Raw genomic sequence first — 18,165 nt, forward strand, 5'->3', positions numbered from 1 at the left:
GAGTTGTTAGAAGATTGCAAAACTCATTTTGAAAAACACTAACTTTAACATATAGGTGAGCTAAAAATCAAAACCAAACAAGTGGCAGAAAACAACAAAGGTTAAAACATGAAGAATGCAAAAGGACCCATACAAACAGATAAATAACAAGATGTCTCAGTAACTATCAACTACAGATTTCAATCAAAATTTAAATTTGATTAAGTACCAATTTAGGACCAATTACCAATTTAGGACTAAAAGTACAATCTAGGACCAAGTACCAATTTAGGACTAGAAGTGTGCTGAGACACAGATTCAGCTTTACATAAAAAGAAAGACGGACACTTCATGACAGATAAGACAAGGACAGTAAAACAAAATGGTAACAAATACTATCAGTTGCTGTCATCACTGCAAGAGAATTGGCATGGGGGAAAGTATTTTTTGCAGATATTACATTTACTGTCTTTAAAATTCCATGATAAAATCAATGATCTAAATAAATTAAAATTTGAATGGTCTCTAAAGTGATTAGGTAGCTCATGGTCTCTAATGTGATTAGGTAGCTCATGGTCTCTAAGTGATTAGGTAGTTCATGGTCTCTAAAGTGATTAGGTAGCTCATGGTCTCTAAAGTGATTAGGTAGCTCATGGTCTCTAAAGTGATTAGGTAGCTCATGGTCTCTAAAGTGATTAGGTAGTTCATGGTCTCTAAAGTGATTAGGTAGCTCATGGCCTCTAAGTGATTAGGTAGTTCATGGTCTCTAAAGTGATTAGGTAGTTCATTCCATAAAATGGGAGATTCTTGTGTAAAAGATTTTGTTCACCATATGTTGAGTTTTTAATTCTTGGGCCATCGATCTAAACTGTTCAATATTTAAAATTGTATTCACCATGTTTAAAAAGATTGAAAAATAGGGCTCAAGCAACCAGGTGAAGATGGGCAAAACTTTGCTTTGAACCAATAACAAAAGTATCAACAAACTCCTTAAACAGTTACAAATTTTCTTAAATATGGAGAAATGTTTTATTGTAACTGGATGAAGTCAACTGGAATTGGATCTAGCATAGACTTTGAACACAATTTCATTAACAAGATGTTTATTTACAATTTAATTGAATGACTAATGAATCTGATACCACATTCATACACATAAGGTCTAACAATGGATTTAAAAAAATGATGTGCACTGAGTTCAACAACCAATGCACGGAAATGATATCGTTGCTAAATGGAATTAATCAGACCATAAATGTGTACTTAAATCAATGTATCACCATGGATGATCAACATATAGATTTATAAAGAAATATGGAGCTGTTGACTGATTCCTGATGGAACTCTTACTAAGATTATACAGAGATATCATAGGCTATAAGTACCCTGGTTGTAGTAAAATCTACGATGTCACCAGAGAACTCGTGGTAATTGGGTTTCTCACTGCAGACATTTGCACGTGAAGCAGTAGGTAAACTGAACTTGGTATTTTTAAAAAACCATTGTTAAAATAGCTATATAAAAAATACCCTCAGGTAAAGCTGTAACCATCTTCATGGACAGTACCTCTGACATGGTCCAACCACTGTTTTCACAGATATACCATGAGAGTCCCATTCACAAATGCCTATGTTACTAATGGTTACAGTTTACTCCAAAAAAAAGTCATGCACAGCATATGAACAGCTTTTCCAGGTTGTCAGTGACAAGTGCAGCAGCTAAGGTCTGTTCCATCAATGACTTTAAGAATAGCATGCTGAGAACAATATCTGCCACATTTTTCAAAATCTTTGACAAACTAACAACTACATGAAGGATCCAAATTTCCTCTTACTCTGCAATTATAGCTTTTTACACGAATACACTAATTACCATGGGTTTAGCTTTCATTTGTGCCATCATGCCAGAGGGTATAGCTCATATCCATGCCATCATGCCAGAGGGTATTGCTCATATCCATGCCATCATGCCAGAGGGTATTGCTCATATCCCTGTGGCATGATGGCATGGATTGCTCATATCCATGCCATCATGCCAGAGGGTATCGCTCATATCCATGCCATCATGCCAGAGGGTATTGCTCATATCCAAGACATCATTCCAGATGGTATTGCTCAAATCCATGCCTTCATGCCAGAGGGTATAGCTCATATCCATGCCACCATGCCAGAGGGTATAGGTCATATCCATGCCACCATGCCAGAGGGTATCACCCATATCCATGCCATCATGCCAGAGGGTATTGCCCATATCCATGCCATCATGCCAGAGGGTATTGCCCATATCCATGCCATCATGCCAGAGGGTATAGCTCATATCCATGCCATCATGCCAGAGGGTATTGCCCATATCCATGCCATCATGCCAGAGGGTATTGCCCATATCCATGCCACCATGCCAGAGGGTATTGCCCATATCCATGCCATCATGCCAGAGGGTATTGCCCATATCCATGCCACCATGCCAGAGGGTATTGCCCATATCCATGCCATCATGCCAGAGGGTATTGCTCATATCCATGCCATCATGCCAGAGGGTATTGCCCATATCCATGCCATCATGCCAGAGGGTATTGCCCATATCCATGCCATCATGCCAGAGGGTATTGCCCATATCCATGCCATCATGCCAGAGGGTATTGCCCATATCCATGCCACCATGCCAGAGGGTATTGCCCATATCCATGCCATCATGCCAGAGGGTATAGGTCATATCCATGCCATCATGCCAGAGGGTATTGCCCATATCCATGCCATCATGCCAGAGGGTATTGCCCATATCCATGCCATCATGCCAGAGGGTATTGCCCATATCCATGCCATCATGCCAGAGGGTAATGCCCATATCCATGCCACCATGCCAGAGGGTATTGCCCATATCCATGCCATCATGCCAGAGGGTATTGCCCATATCCATGCCAACATGCCAGAGGGTATTGCCCATATCCATGCCACCATGCCAGAGGGTATTGCCCATATCCATGCCACCATGCCAGAGGGTATTGCCCATATCCATGCCATCATGCCAGAGGGTATAGCTCATATCCATGCCATCATGCCAGAGGGTATTGCCCATATCCATGCCATCATGCCAGAGGGTATTGCCCATATCCATGCCACCATGCCAGAGGGTATTGCCCATATCCATGCCATCATGCCAGAGGGTATTGCCCATATCCATGCCACCATGCCAGAGGGTATTGCCCATATCCATGCCATCATGCCAGAGGGTATTGCCAATATCCATGCCATCATGCCAGAGGGTATTGCCCATATCCATGCCATCATGCCAGAGGGTGTTGCCCATATCCATGCCATCATGCCAGAGGGTATTGCCCATATCCATGCCATCATGCCAGAGGGTATTGCCCATATCCATGCCACCATGCCAGAGGGTATTGCCCATATCCATGCCATCATGCCAGAGGGTATAGGTCATATCCATGCCATCATGCCAGAGGGTATTGCCCATATCCATGCCATCATGCCAGAGGGTATTGCCCATATCCATGCCATCATGCCAGAGGGTATTGCCCATATCCATGCCATCATGCCAGAGGGTAATGCCCATATCCATGCCACCATGCCAGAGGGTATTGCCCATATCCATGCCATCATGCCAGAGGGTATTGCCCATATCCATGCCAACATGCCAGAGGGTATTGCCCATATCCATGCCATCATGCCAGAGGGTATTGCCCATATCCATGCCACCATGCCAGAGGGTATTGCCCATAACCATGCCACCATGCCAGAGGGTATTGCCCATATCCATGCCACCATGCCAGAGGGTATCGCCCATATCCATGCCACCATGCCAGAGGGTATCGCCCATATCCATGCCATCATGCCAGAGGGTATAGGTCATATCCATGCCATCATGCCAGAGGGTATTGCCCATATCCATGCCATCATGCCAGAGGGTATTGCCCATATCCATGCCATCATGCCAAAGGGCATAGGTCATATCCATGCCACCATGCCAAAGGGTATTGCTCATATCCATGCCATCATGCCAAAGGGTATAGGTCATATCCATGCCACCATGCCAGAGGGTATAGGTCATATCCATGCCACCATGCCAAAGGGTATTGCTCATATCCATGCCATCATGCCAAAGGGTATTGCCCATATCCATGCCATCATGCCAAAGGGTATTGCCCATATCCATGCCATCATGCCAAAGGGTATTGCCCATATCCATGCCATCAGGCCAAAGGGTATTGCCCATATCCATGCCATCATGCCAGAGGGTATTGCCCATATCCATGCCATCATGCCAGAGGGTATTGCCCATATCCATGCCATCATGCCAAAGGGTATTGCTCATATCCATGCCATCATGCCAAAGGGTATTGCCCATATCCATGCCATCATGCCAGAGGGTATTGCCCATATCCATGCCATCATGCCAGAGGGTATTGCCCATATCCATGCCATCATGCCAGAGGGTATTGCCCATATCCATGCCATCATGCCAAAGGGTATTGCTCATATCCATGCCATCATGCCAAAGGGTATTGCCCATATCCATGCCATCATGCCAGAGGGTATTGCCCATATCCATGCCATCATGCCAGAGGGTATTGCCCATATCCATGCCATCATGCCAGAGGGTATTGCCCATATCCATGCCATCATGCCAGAGGGTATTGCCCATATCCATGCCATCATGCCAAAGGGCATAGGTCATATCCATGCCATCATGCCAAAGGGCATAGGTCATATCCATGCCATCATGCCAAAGGGTATAGGTCATATCCATGCCATTAACATTCACCTAAGTTTGGATTCCATTTAGACCTTACGAAACCTAACACAAAAACTTTATGGATAAAAGCTAGTAAATTTATAACTTTTAAAATGTGGAAATATTTCATAAATACCTTTCTCTTGATTGAGAAAAACTGGCATCTCTAAAATCAAAATAAATATTCTTTCCTCTGCAAAAGCGAGTATATCTAACACATTCCAAACTGGAGTCATTCTGAAACATAAAAAAATATCTTTAAATTTTGTACACTAAATGCTCATTCATCTGAATCATACAAGGTGACAATATTTTATATTCTGTAAGCTTTTCTGTCCTTAAAACATGCACTATGATGGCTGTTATAACATCTCTATGAGGTCTTCAGAATGCAGCCAAATAGTTCCATTTTAATTTTTTCACACATCCTAAAGCACATTTATGATTCTTACTAAAGTTTTAATGATGATTCATTGATGGGACAGATGCTCTGCTGACCAAAAACAATTTTCAGGAATCCAAAATAAGACTGGGGACTTTTTTTTTATACACCTGATTGTTGAAACCATCTCTGCTATTCTTGAGTGACAAGATTTCAAGATGGTGACCATGGAAACCATGTTTTACAATGATCAACATCATTTTCATTCAATACCATCCACACATCATAAGAAGTCTTCTGGTGAAAACACTATGTTGATATGGCCATCATTTCTAGAGAAGTAGCAATAAACAAAATTCAAGACTGTCACTATGGTGGTTAAATTGGATATTAAATTGGCATCATTTTCATTTGGGACCAACTATGCACCATAAGAATATTCAGGTGAAAACAATATGCCGATATGATATTTCTTTAGGAAAGTAGTAATAATAAGATTTTCAAGATGACTGCTGAGTGGCCATATTGGATGTCAAATCAGGACAATTTTCATTTAGGACCAAATAGACACCATGAAAAGTCTTTGTTGAAAACAAAATTCTTAGACAACCATCCATCCAGATGGATTAGTGATAACAAGATTGTCAAGATGGCTACCAATGTAGCCATATTGTAGATCAGACAGAAAATATTATGATTAAGGACCAAACAGACACCATAATAATCATTTGCTAATAACTATATTTTTTGGAATAACTATAGAATTTACTTGGCAGCCAACTACTTTAATTATCAAATCCCCTGAATGTATTTCCTCATTATTCCAAGATTCTTCTAACTTCCTCATTATTCCAAGATTCTTCTAATTTCAATGGCTTTTAGACCAGGAAAAATATTTTGAAGTCTACAGCTTGAGTTGGATTTTCTTTAACAATGCAAAGAATTTTCAAAACCATGGTGACCCTAAAGTGTTTAAAGCTGTGTTTCAGATCCAGAAGGATCTCAAAGTGGTTATATTATTTCCAAAAATTCATCTGTTGTTAATTTTCATGTCAAAGCCATTCAAATTTACTCCTTTGCATATGTTTTCAAATATCGTCCTTTCCCTCTATGCTGTTTGAAAAAAAATCCAGGAATTCAAGATAAGATTATTTCTTCTTTATAACTGATAAATGTAAAAACCATCTCTGATATTCAATAGTGACAGGATTTTCAAATTACCCACAGTTGCATTCATACTAGATGTCGGATTAGCACTATCTTCATTTAGGACATACTAGGCACAATTACAAGGCTGTTAGTTAAAATCCATGTTGATATGATCATCAATTCAGAAAAATTAGTGGTAAATTTTCAATATGCAACCATATTTGTGGTGAAAACAATACCATTTCTATTCAGCTCCAACTGAAACCCCAATGAGTCTTCTTGTGAAAATACCATATCACTTTGACTTTACATTTATGAGGAATAGTAATAAAAGATTTTCAAGATGGCTGCCATGGTGGCCATATTGGGTAACAGATTGGTACCATTTTCAATCAAGACCAAGTAGACATAATGAGAAGTCTGGTAAAAACCCAATGTAGACATGACATGATACAATTTTCAAGATGGCTGCTGTGGTGGCCATATCTTATATAGATGCAAAATCTTCTGGTGAAAACCTTTAATGTTAATATGGCATTCTGTTCAGGAGACAAAACAATAACAACATTTTCAAGATAGCTCCTGTGTTGGCCATACAAGATGTCGATTTGAAACTATTTTCAGCTGGAACCAAGCAGACATCATCAGAAGTCTTTGTTAATATAAAGATCCACTGTGGTGGCCATACTGGACATCCAAACAACCATTTTCATTTAGGACAAATGAGACTTCATTAGCAGTCTTTTGATGAAAACTCCATTTTGACATGCCTTGATGTTCATGATGCCTAGCAACAGCAAGAATTTCAAGATGGCTGCCACTGTGGCCATAATAAATGTTTGATTAGTGCCATTTTCATTTTGGACCAACTAGAGATCATATTCTGATCTACATTTCTGAACTATTACTTCTTTCTTGCAAAAAGTCAAGGAGTAATGAAAACAGTGGCTTACAGGATAGAAGTTAGAGTTCCATCATATTGCCAGTATACCAATGTATTCTTCCAGTTGTATGTTTTCACTGTAAATATACTTCATTAGTTTCTTTCTGTCAGTAAGAAATGTACAGAAATTCAAGAGTAATCTTATTACAAATTTAACTGCATGTTTTTATATTCAGGACATAATAATGAAAAAAATGATTTCATTTTTTTTCACAGCAGCTGCATGTGTTATAAAATAATTTTGAATATAATTATATTTACAATTCTTTAATCAAAGTTGACAACTGTCATATATGCCAACATGGTCAAATTGGATGTTGTGAAAGATATTCGGGCAAAAACTCAACTGGGGGTGGGTGATTTCTGTTCAAATGAGATATTTTATTTTTTTCTTTCTTTGAATGATATATTAGATACAATTTTTGCTATAAATCAGAGTGATATACTCTTTCCAGCTACTGAAAGATGAAAATGCTAAAAAAGGAAACAAGAGGAGTCTGGCCATTACCTGAGAATATTAAATAGTTGGTCCCTAATATAATTGCAGTATACAGTGGTACATATCATGGTGTGTCATGCCATGGTAAACCAAAAAAATACATTTATTATGTGGTATTCAGGTCTAGTTGAAGTGACACTAATTTACCTGATTGAAAGAATTCGAGAGATATCACTCCTTTCTACTATCATAAACAAACTGCCTTTAAATATATTTTCTATATGTTTTCATTTTCAGTATGTTTAACTAGACAATTATATTAAAAACCAAAAATATTTGATAAAACATTTCCTACTATTGTGGCAAGTGCCACAAGCAGCAGAAAATATTCAAAGGAGATAACTACCATGGCATCTAATTAATCAACTAAACCTGAGTTGCCTCCCTCTCTTGACATACAAAATTGACAAGAAAAACCATTGGTTCTATGCTTCATATCTAATTTTAGTAAGTTCATAAATTTTATTAAAATAATTATCAATACAAACCATATTTGATAAAAAGAGAATGGATACTATTCCACAGACATAGAGGGTGAAATCACTGCAAGTGAAAATGTATTGCAATCCTTTGCAATAGAATGTAGGTCTATTCCTTTGCAATGGAATGTAGGCCTGTTTAAATTACATCCTTTGCAATGGAATGTAGGTCTGTTTAACTTACATCCTTTGCAATGGAATGTAGGTCTATATAAATTGCATCCTTTGCAATGGAATGTAGGTCTATATAAATTGCATCCTTTGCAATGGAATGTAGGTCTATTCAAATTACATCCTTTGCAACAGAATGTAGGTCTATTCAAATTACATACTTTGTAATAGAATGTAGGTCTGTTTAAATTACATCCTTGGCTGTGGAATGTAGGTCTATTCAAAATACATGTACCTGTATTTGACATAGTATTTTCATCTCTTCTAGATACCTGTGTTTGATATCCAGTGTTTTTATCTCTTCTGAATACTGGTTTTTGACATACACATTGTTTTTCATCTTTTATAAATACTTGTATTTGATTTACAGTGTTTTCATCTCTTCTGACTACCTGTGTTTCTTATATATAGAATGTCATCTCTTCTGAATACCTGTGTTTAATAAATAGTGTTTTCATCTCTTCTGAATACATGTGTCTGACATACAGTGTTTATATCTCTTCTAAATGCCTGTGTTTTCACCTCTTCTAAATGCCTGTGTTTGTTAAATACAGTGTTTTCATCTCTTCTAAATGCCTGTGTTTGTTAAATACAGTGTTTTCATCTCTTCTAAATGCCTGTGTTTGTTAAATACAGTGTTTTCATCTCTTCTAAATGCCTGTGTTTGTTAAACGGTGTTTTCATCTCTTCTGAATACCTGTGCTTTACATACAGTGTTTTAATCTCTTCTGAATACCTGAGTTTGATATATACAGTGTTGTCATCCCTTCTAAATACCTGTGTTTGACATGCACAGTGTTTTCATCTCTCCTAAATACCTGTGTTTGACATGCACAGTGATTTCATCTCTCCTAAATACCTGTGTTTGACATGCACAGTGTTTTCATCTCTTCTAAGTACCTGAGTATTTGGTGTACAGAGACTCTTCATCTCTTTTAGTCTCTCGTTTACATAACCAAAGTCTGTTTGCTTCCAGAACATGTCCAACTGACTGGCAGGGTCTGCTGTCCTGTCAAGGAAAGAAAGTATTGCATGTAAGCAAGAGGTATGGTGCACAATTTTCTCACATAAATATAACAGTGCCCCTCCAATATCCCACCCCTACTAGCATGACAGAGATGCACATTTATTAAAATCTCCTTTGTTTTGTACTTTCTTTTCATAAACAAATCATATTCATTTACTTGCATTTTATACACACACACCCAAAATATGTATACTTATAATAAAATGTTTATTGTTTTTGAATGAATTTAAAGGCATTTAGGAATTCACCTATACTAATCAGCACACAGCTGCTGAAGATGATAGTGGTGATATTTTTTTTAATGGAATTTTAGCACTAAGGTATTACTAGTCATAGCACAATAACAAGATATGACTGGCTTTCAGCCAAAATTAACCTGTCATGATATAGATGACATTGTAGTGCTGGCCCAATCCACTATCACGACATGCATGGTATTGTAGTCCCGGCCCAATCCACTATCACGATATGCATGGTATTGTAGTCCTGGCCCAATCCACTATCACGATATGCATGGTACTGTAGTGCTGGCCCATAATCCACTATCACGATATGCATGGTATTGTAGTGCTGGTCCATAATCCACTAACTATCATGATATGCATGGTACTGTAGTGCTGGCTCATAATCCACTAACTATTACGATATACATGGTACTGTAGTGCTGGTCCAATCCACTATCACGATATGCATGGTATTGTAGTGCTGGCACAATCCACTAACTATCACGTCATGCATGGTATTGTAGTCCTGGCCCAATCCACTATCACGTCATGCATGGTATTGTAGTCCTGGCCCAATCCACTATCACAATATGCATGGTATTGTAGTGCTGGCCCATAATCCACTAACTATCACGACATGCATGGTATTGTAGTCCTGGTCCAATCCACTATCATGATATGCATGGTATTGTAGTCCTGGCCCAATCCACTATCACGACATGCATGGTATTGTAGTGCTGGCCCATAATCCACTAACTATCATGATATGCATGGTATTGTAGTGCTGGCCCAATCCACCAACTATCACGATATGCATGGTATTGTAGTGCTGGTCCAATCCAATCCACCAACTATCATGATATACATGTCATTGAAGTACTGGCCCAATCCACTAACTATCATGATATACATGGTACTGTAGTGCTGGTCCAATCCAATCCACCAACTATCATGATATACATGTCATTGAAGTACTGGCCCAATCCACTATCACAATATTCATGACATTGTAGTTCTGGCCCAATCCAATCCACCAATTATCATGCTATGTGTGGTATTGTAGTTCTGGACCAATCCAATCCACCAACTATCATGATATACATGACATTGTAGTGCTGGCCCAATTCACCAACTATCACAATATTCATAACATTGTAGTTCTGGCTAAATCCAATCCACCAACTATCATGCTATGTGTGGCATTGTAGTTCTGGCCCAGACCACCAACTATTATGATATGTATGGACAATGACCACACAATTTTGGCTTAATGAAGTCATTTATTAGGCTGCAAACTTCTTAATTTTATGAACGTACCTGACCAGCAGAGTTGTATTAAGTGCTCCACAACAATGGCACATGATTTTTTGAAAACCGAATTCCAATATAAAAATCCATTCAGGAAAATATATGACAACAATACTTCCAATATGTATTTTGGCAGTCCTACTGGATGACTGCAGGGCACCATTTATATTTAGGACGAACTGATTTCATAAGAAATCTGTTGCTGATACTACAGTGTTGATATGACCATCATATCCATGGGACCTGTGATGTGACTGTCAAGATGAGACAAATCTGACAATGGACTAAGTTTCACATCAATCCACTCAAAACTGAAAAATACTTGTATTCATATGATTCTACAATGCACTATATTCAGCTTTAAGTCAAAATGGCATGAACTACATTCCGTTTTAAGTCAAGATGGCATGTGCTACATTCAGTTTCACATGTCAGTTAATACTTCTAAATACTACAATTAAGGTAATGAATAATCTTGTTAATTTCAACTTTCATTCATCCGAACTTTCCCTATACGGCAACAGCATTGTTCAAAGATAGCTTAATCATCAAAATAGAAAATTACACCTAATCTGAGAACTCAACATTTACAAAGAATGACCAAAATCCTATTTTAAAAATTAGTATCAGGAGTGATAACAGGCTCAATAAAGCAGATGCTGGATCATCTCATCATAAACTTTTCTCAGTCTTGATACTGACCTGTGTTGAGGTGAACTTGAACCAGTAAACCTCAAACTGACCAATGCAAAGCAGATGTAAAATATATATGTTTTACTGGTTCAAATAAAATAGGTTCAATGATTGAAATATGAATGGTTTACTGTTTCAAACCTGATTAGTTTAATGGTTAAAACATGACAGGTTCACTGGTTTAAAATATGATTGGCTTACTGGTTCAAATATGATTGGCTTACTGGTTTAAAATATGATTGGCTTACTGGTTCAAATATGACTGGCTTACTGGTTTAAAATATGATTGGCTTACTGGTTCAAATATGATTGGCTTACTGGTTTAAAATATGATTGGCTTACTGGTCCAAATATGACTGGCTTACTGGTTTAAAATATGATTGGTTAACTGGTTCAAATAACAGATTCAACAAAATTAAAAAACTGGCAAAACAGTATTTATTATATTGCATTTTTTAACCCATTAACTTTACATTGTCAGAATCAAACAGTATTTTTCCATTCTGAACTCCTTCTTACTGCATGACATGTGTCTAAAAATAGAACTGAGTACTGAGTATTAGGAACTAATTTCTGTTGTAAACAGTGAGATGCTCACATAGCTGATGCCAGTGTTTTGGATTTATTAGATTTATCTGTCAATTGACCAAACATGCATTTGAGCCATTTAATAAATTTATCTCTCAATGAACTATACATGCCACTTGAACAATTTATTTGTGGATGAAATTTGTGGCATTTGAAATATTTAATTTGTCAATGGATGGATTAAACAAGCCATTTCAGAAATTATATTTACTACTTGTCGACGAATAAAATTTGGGCCATATGATTTATTCTATTTATCTGTGGATGCAAAAAGCAAGTCATATGAACAAGCTGATTTCCTAGGTTTGTCTGTGGAGGAACTAAACAAGCCATCTGAACCATTTATTGATTTGTCTGTGGATGAAATTTGTGTGATTTGATATTTTAAATTTATGCGTGGATAATGTGATGTGATGTGATTTTGATTCTGAACATAGCTTTAACAATTTTTCAGTCATATCACTACAAAATCTGCAATGTGGCAGTTTACAGTGATGTCTAGCACTGGGGCATCATGCCGCAGACATGTAGCATGATGTCCCAGCCATCACATTATCCTGACACCAGGCTGACCAGTCCTAACACTAACCTCTTAATGTTGAATGCCCAGTGAGGCAGCTGTTAGTACCATTTTTGTAAGTCTTTGGTATGACTCAGCTGGGGATCAAACTTATGACCTCCCACATTCGAGGTGGATGTTCTAACCACTAGGCCACTGGAGCGGTATGTGTGGATGAATTAAGAGAGCTGTTTGTGCCATCTGACCTATTAGATTTGTCTGTAGTTGATGTTGTTGTTGGGTTTAACGCCATTTTTCAGCACATGATAGGCTATACATGGCGGCCAGTATTAATGGTGGAGGAAGAACCCAGGAAAACCCCGGAAAGAACCACCGACCCACGAAAAGCTACCGGCAAGCTTTCTCACATACCAACATTGGCCGAATCCATGACTTGAACCCACGCAGATAGAGGTGAGATGGCAGTGATCCATAACGGAGAGCGCTTTAGATCACTCGGCCACTCGGGGCCCCATCTGTGGTTGAAATCTGTGCCATTGATTATTAGATTTACCTACTGATGAAATTTGTGCCATTGATTATTAGAATTGTCTGTGGTTGAAATTTGTGAAAAAGATTATTAGTTGTGTCTCAGGGCTGAGCGAATCCCAAAGCCCGACATCCCGGACTAGTAATTTTTTAAGTCGGGCAAGTAAAATTTTCCAAGTTGCTAGTCTGGGACAAGTGCTTTTTAAAAAAGTCGGGCTAGTCCTTATTTTCGTGCTTTAATCACTGTATCTATCTTTATTTGGCCAATCATGCCCTCCGGGCATACTGAATACTTGATTCTACCCCTCTTCGTGTATACATTTACATCCTGTTACAGCTTGACTGCATATTGGACTAAACGACCAAATTATCGGCAAATCAAAACACGTCAAACAAAAGAAAGCCAGTATGATCAATTAGCAGTGTTGTATGCGGTTTTGTTGCAATGAGTTTACTCAATCTAGATCATAACGAGCGGCTCACTATGATTTTAATCCAGCGAGTCAGTGTAATTAAATTAATGAAAGGTACTTTACTGACATCAGTGTTGGTTTCCTTTATGAACTGATTAAATGACATTAATGATCCTTTAAATTATAATTGATTATACAGATGATTAACTTCCACGTGCGATATTGTGTTTGAAGTGAAACAATTACGCTAATTAATGAGCTGTTTCAATTCGTATTTAAAAGAGAAAATTGATGTTATGATCACTTTAGAAGTCATTGTCAAGCAGGCTGATAGTTACTCTGTGGATAAAATGAGTTTGTTAAATTATTTTCACAAGGAAGGTAAAAACTGCGATTCGGAGAAGGTAAATTTGTTTGAAAATGGAGGGATAAAACATAAGATAGATACTCAGTGTGCGGTAGCTATTTCTCCAAAGAGACACAAGCAACAATCCGTGATGGAAAAAAATGTCAAATATGACACTACTAAGAGACAGAGAAATTTTCAGCCACATTGGATTGATTGTCATCCCGGGCTTGAATATATTGACTCGGAAGGAAAGATGTTTTGCATTTACTGCAAACAATATCCAAAACTGGCACACTCTTAGTAAATACTCCACCTAGCCTCAGTCAATTATGCAAACTATTAGAAATCATGTTTGTAATAAGCCCATCCACTGCTAAGAGTGAACGAGGATTTAGTTCAATGAACTTAATCAATACTTCTTTAAGAAATTCCTTAAACCATGAGAGTTTACAAATGCTAATGAACATTTCTGCAAATGGACCAGAGTTTGAGGACTTTAACCCAGACACAGCTGTCAACTACTGGCTTAGTGCTGGTGCCTGTGGCAGACATACACATGAACATATTTTCAAATCCATCAGCTAAAAACATATATACATGAACCTGAAGAAGCCAAATGTATAACAACCAATGTTTTTGAAAAATTAAATTCTTTTAAGAAATTATTATATTGTATATTATTTCGTTTCTTTTTTTCTATGGATTAAGTACATACGTCTCATCAAATCTCGGCAAGTGATTACCATTTTGGGAGTTGTAAAAAGTAAGGTGGGACTAGTGAAGAGTAAGGTGGGACTAGTCAAGAGAAAGGTGGGACTAGTGAATTTTCTGAAACCACTTGTCCTGGACTAGTGGTCAAAAAAAAAATTTGCTCAGCCCTGTGTCTATTGATGAAATTTGTGCCATTGATTATTACATTTGTCTGTGACTGAAACGCGTGCCATTGATTATTAGATTTGTTTGTGACTGAAATGCGTGCCATTGATTATTAGATTTGTCAGTGGTTGAAATTTGTGCCATTGATTATTAGATTTGTCTGTGGATGAAATTTGTGCTATTGATTACTAGATTTGTCTGTGGATGGAATTTGTGCCATTGATTACTAGATTTGTCTGTGGATGGAATTTGTGCCATTGCATGCATATTTGTTTATACAACCCTCAGTTCTGAAACCAATGTTTGTTTATAATTCTGTCTGACCCTAGCTCTGACACCAATGTTAGTTTATAATTCTATCTGATCCTAGCTCTGACACCAAGGTTTGTTTATAATTCTATCTGATCCTAGCTCTGACACCAAGGGGATTTTTTACTCACAATCTTGCACATCTACAGGAAACACTGACAGTAGCAATTGTCATCACAAATTGTACAGTGAAAATGCCATTTCAAAATTAAGATGCAGTATCATAAATTTATTACAAATCACACACTGACAGGTTAGCCAAGATAAGCATATATTCTAGGTTTAACTGAAATTGGACCAGAAATAAAGACTCCAAATGTGGTTGCAATTTCTGCAAATTAGATGACAAAAAAGTAAACTCATTAAAATGTGTGAATCATGCCCACAATCTGAATCTTTCTTAAATTGGGATAATGTGAGTCCATGTATGATTCATGAAAATGTTCACAGGTCAATGCGAGTCCATGTATGATTCATGAAAATGTTCACAGGTCACTGTGAATCCATGTATGATTCATGAAAATGTTCACAGTTCAATGTGAGTCCATGTATGAGTCATGAAAATGTTCACAGGTCACTGTGAATCCATGTATGATTCATGAAAATGTTCACAGGTCAATGTGAGTCCATGTATGATTCATGAAAATGTTCACAGTTCAATGTGAGTCCATGTATGATTCATGAAAATGTTCACAGGTCACTGTGAGTCCATGTATGATTCATGAAAATGTTCACAGTTCAATGTGAGTCCATGTATGATTCATGAAAATGTTCACAGTTCAATGTGAGTCCATGTATGATTCATGAAAATGTTCACAGTTCAATGTGAGTCCATGTATGAGTCATGAAAATGTTCACAGTTCAATGTGAGTCCATGTATGAGTCATGAAAATGTTCACAGGTCACTGTGAATCCATGTATGATTCATGAAAATGTTCACAGGTCAATGTGAGTCCATGTATGATTCATGAAAATGTTCACAGTTCAATGTGAGTCCATGTATGATTCATGAAAATGTTCACAGGTCACTGTGAGTCCATGTATGATTCATGAAAATGTTCACAGTTCAATGTGAGTCCATGTATGATTCATGAAAATGTTCACAGGTCAATGTGAGTCCATGTATGATTCATGAAAATGTTCACAGTTCAATGTGAGTCCATGTATGAGTCATGAAAATGTTCACAGTTCAATGTGAGTCCATGTATGAGTCATGAAAATGTTCACAGGTCAATGTAAGTCCATGTATGAGTCATGAAAATGTTCACAGGTCAATGTGAGTCCATATATGATTCATGAAAATGTTCACAAGTCAATGTGAGTCCATGTATGAGTTATGAAAATGTTCACAGGTCAATGTGAGTCCATGTATGATTCATGAAAATGTCCCAAGGTCAATGTATGAATCATGAAAATGTCCAAAGGTCAATGTGTATATGTATGATGTATGAAAATGTCCAAAGGTTAATGTGAGTACATGTATAATTCATGAAAATGTCCAAAGGTCAATGTGTCTATGTATGATGAATGAAAATGTTCACAGGTCAATGTGAATCCATGTATGTTTCATGAAAATATCCAAAGGTCAATGTGATTCTATGTATGAATCATGAAAATGTCCAAAGGTTAATTTGAGTATATGAATGATTCATAAATAAGTCCAAAGGTCAATGTGTCTATGTATGATTCATGAAAATGTCCAAAGGTCAATGTGAGTACATGTATAATTCATGACAATGTCCCAAGACCAATTAAAGTCTATGTAGAATTCATAAAAATGTCCAAAGTTCAATGTGTGTGTGTGTGTGTGTGATCAGAATTTTTAACATAGCTTTAACAATTTTTCATATCGCTACAATGTCTGCAGTGTGGCAGTTTATATGTCTAGCACTGGGACATCATGCCACAGACATGTAGCATGATGTCCCACCCTGTCACATTATCTTGACACCAGGCTGACCAGTGCTAACAATAAACTCTCAGTGCTGAGTGTCAAGTGAGGCAACTGTCAGTACCATTTTTTTTTAACTCTATGTAGAATTCATGAAAATGTCCCAGAGTCAATATAAGTGTATGTATGATTCATGAAAATGTCCAAAGGCCAATGTAAGTCTATGTATAATTCATGAAATTGTCCCAAGATCAATATAAGTCTATGTAGAATGTATTAAAATGTCCAATCAGTATAAGTCTATGTATGATTCACGAAAATGTCCCAAGGTCAATGTATTATTCATGAAAATGTCCAACTGTCAATGTAAGGCTATGTATGATTGATGAAAATGTTCCAAGGTCAATGTAAGTCTATGTAGAATTCATGAAAATGTTCCACAGTCAATGTAAGTCTACGTATAGTTCCTGATAATGTTCCAAGGTCAATGTAAGTCTATATGTTATTGATGAAAATGTTCCAAGGTCAATGTAAGTCTATGTATAAGTCATGAAAATGTTCCAAGGTCAATGTAATCTACATGTTATTGATGAAAATGTTTCAAGGTCAATGTAAGTCTATGTAGAATTCATGAAAGTATTCCACAGTCAATGCAAGTCTATGACTGATTGATAAAAATATTCCACAGTCAATGCAAGTCTATGACTGATTGATGAAAATGTTCCACAGTCAATGTAAGTCTATGTATAAGTCATGAAAATGTTCCAAGGTCAATGTAATCTATATGTTATTGATGAAAATGTTTCAAGGTCAATGTAAGTCTATGTAGAATTCATGAAAGTATTCTACAGTCAATGCAAGTCTATGACTGATTGATAAAAATATTCCACAGTCAATGCATGTCTATGACTGATTGATGAAAATGTTCCACAGTCAATGAGGTATATATGTTATTGATGAAAATGTCGCAAGGTCAATGTAAGTCTATGATAAATGAAAATGTCCCAAGGTCAACAAAATTGCTGTGAACAGCACATTATATACCTAGTTACTATTTGGGGATGGCTGACTAGACATTATTTGTGTTG

At 37.3% G+C, this 18,165-nt stretch overlaps 1 protein-coding gene across 1 annotated transcript in view; it reads right to left on the reverse strand.

Moving 5' to 3' along the window:
- Positions 1-18,165, reverse strand: part of LOC149788510 (EGF domain-specific O-linked N-acetylglucosamine transferase-like) — a 106,374-nt gene that overhangs the window by 58,963 nt on the left and 29,246 nt on the right. The window contains exons 4-5 of the mRNA XM_089974508.1: positions 9,252-9,360; positions 4,865-4,965 (exon numbers count right to left, since the gene is read on the reverse strand). Of these exons, the coding sequence (XP_089830634.1) occupies positions 4,865-4,965; positions 9,252-9,360 (210 nt within the window). The remainder of the gene's footprint in view (positions 1-4,864; positions 4,966-9,251; positions 9,361-18,165) is intronic.

The sequence above is a fragment of the Sinohyriopsis cumingii genome, chromosome 11 (genome assembly GCF_028554795.1).
Source record: "Sinohyriopsis cumingii isolate HCF-2022 chromosome 11, ASM2855479v2, whole genome shotgun sequence".
Taxonomy (NCBI): Eukaryota; Metazoa; Mollusca; class Bivalvia; order Unionida; family Unionidae; genus Sinohyriopsis; species Sinohyriopsis cumingii.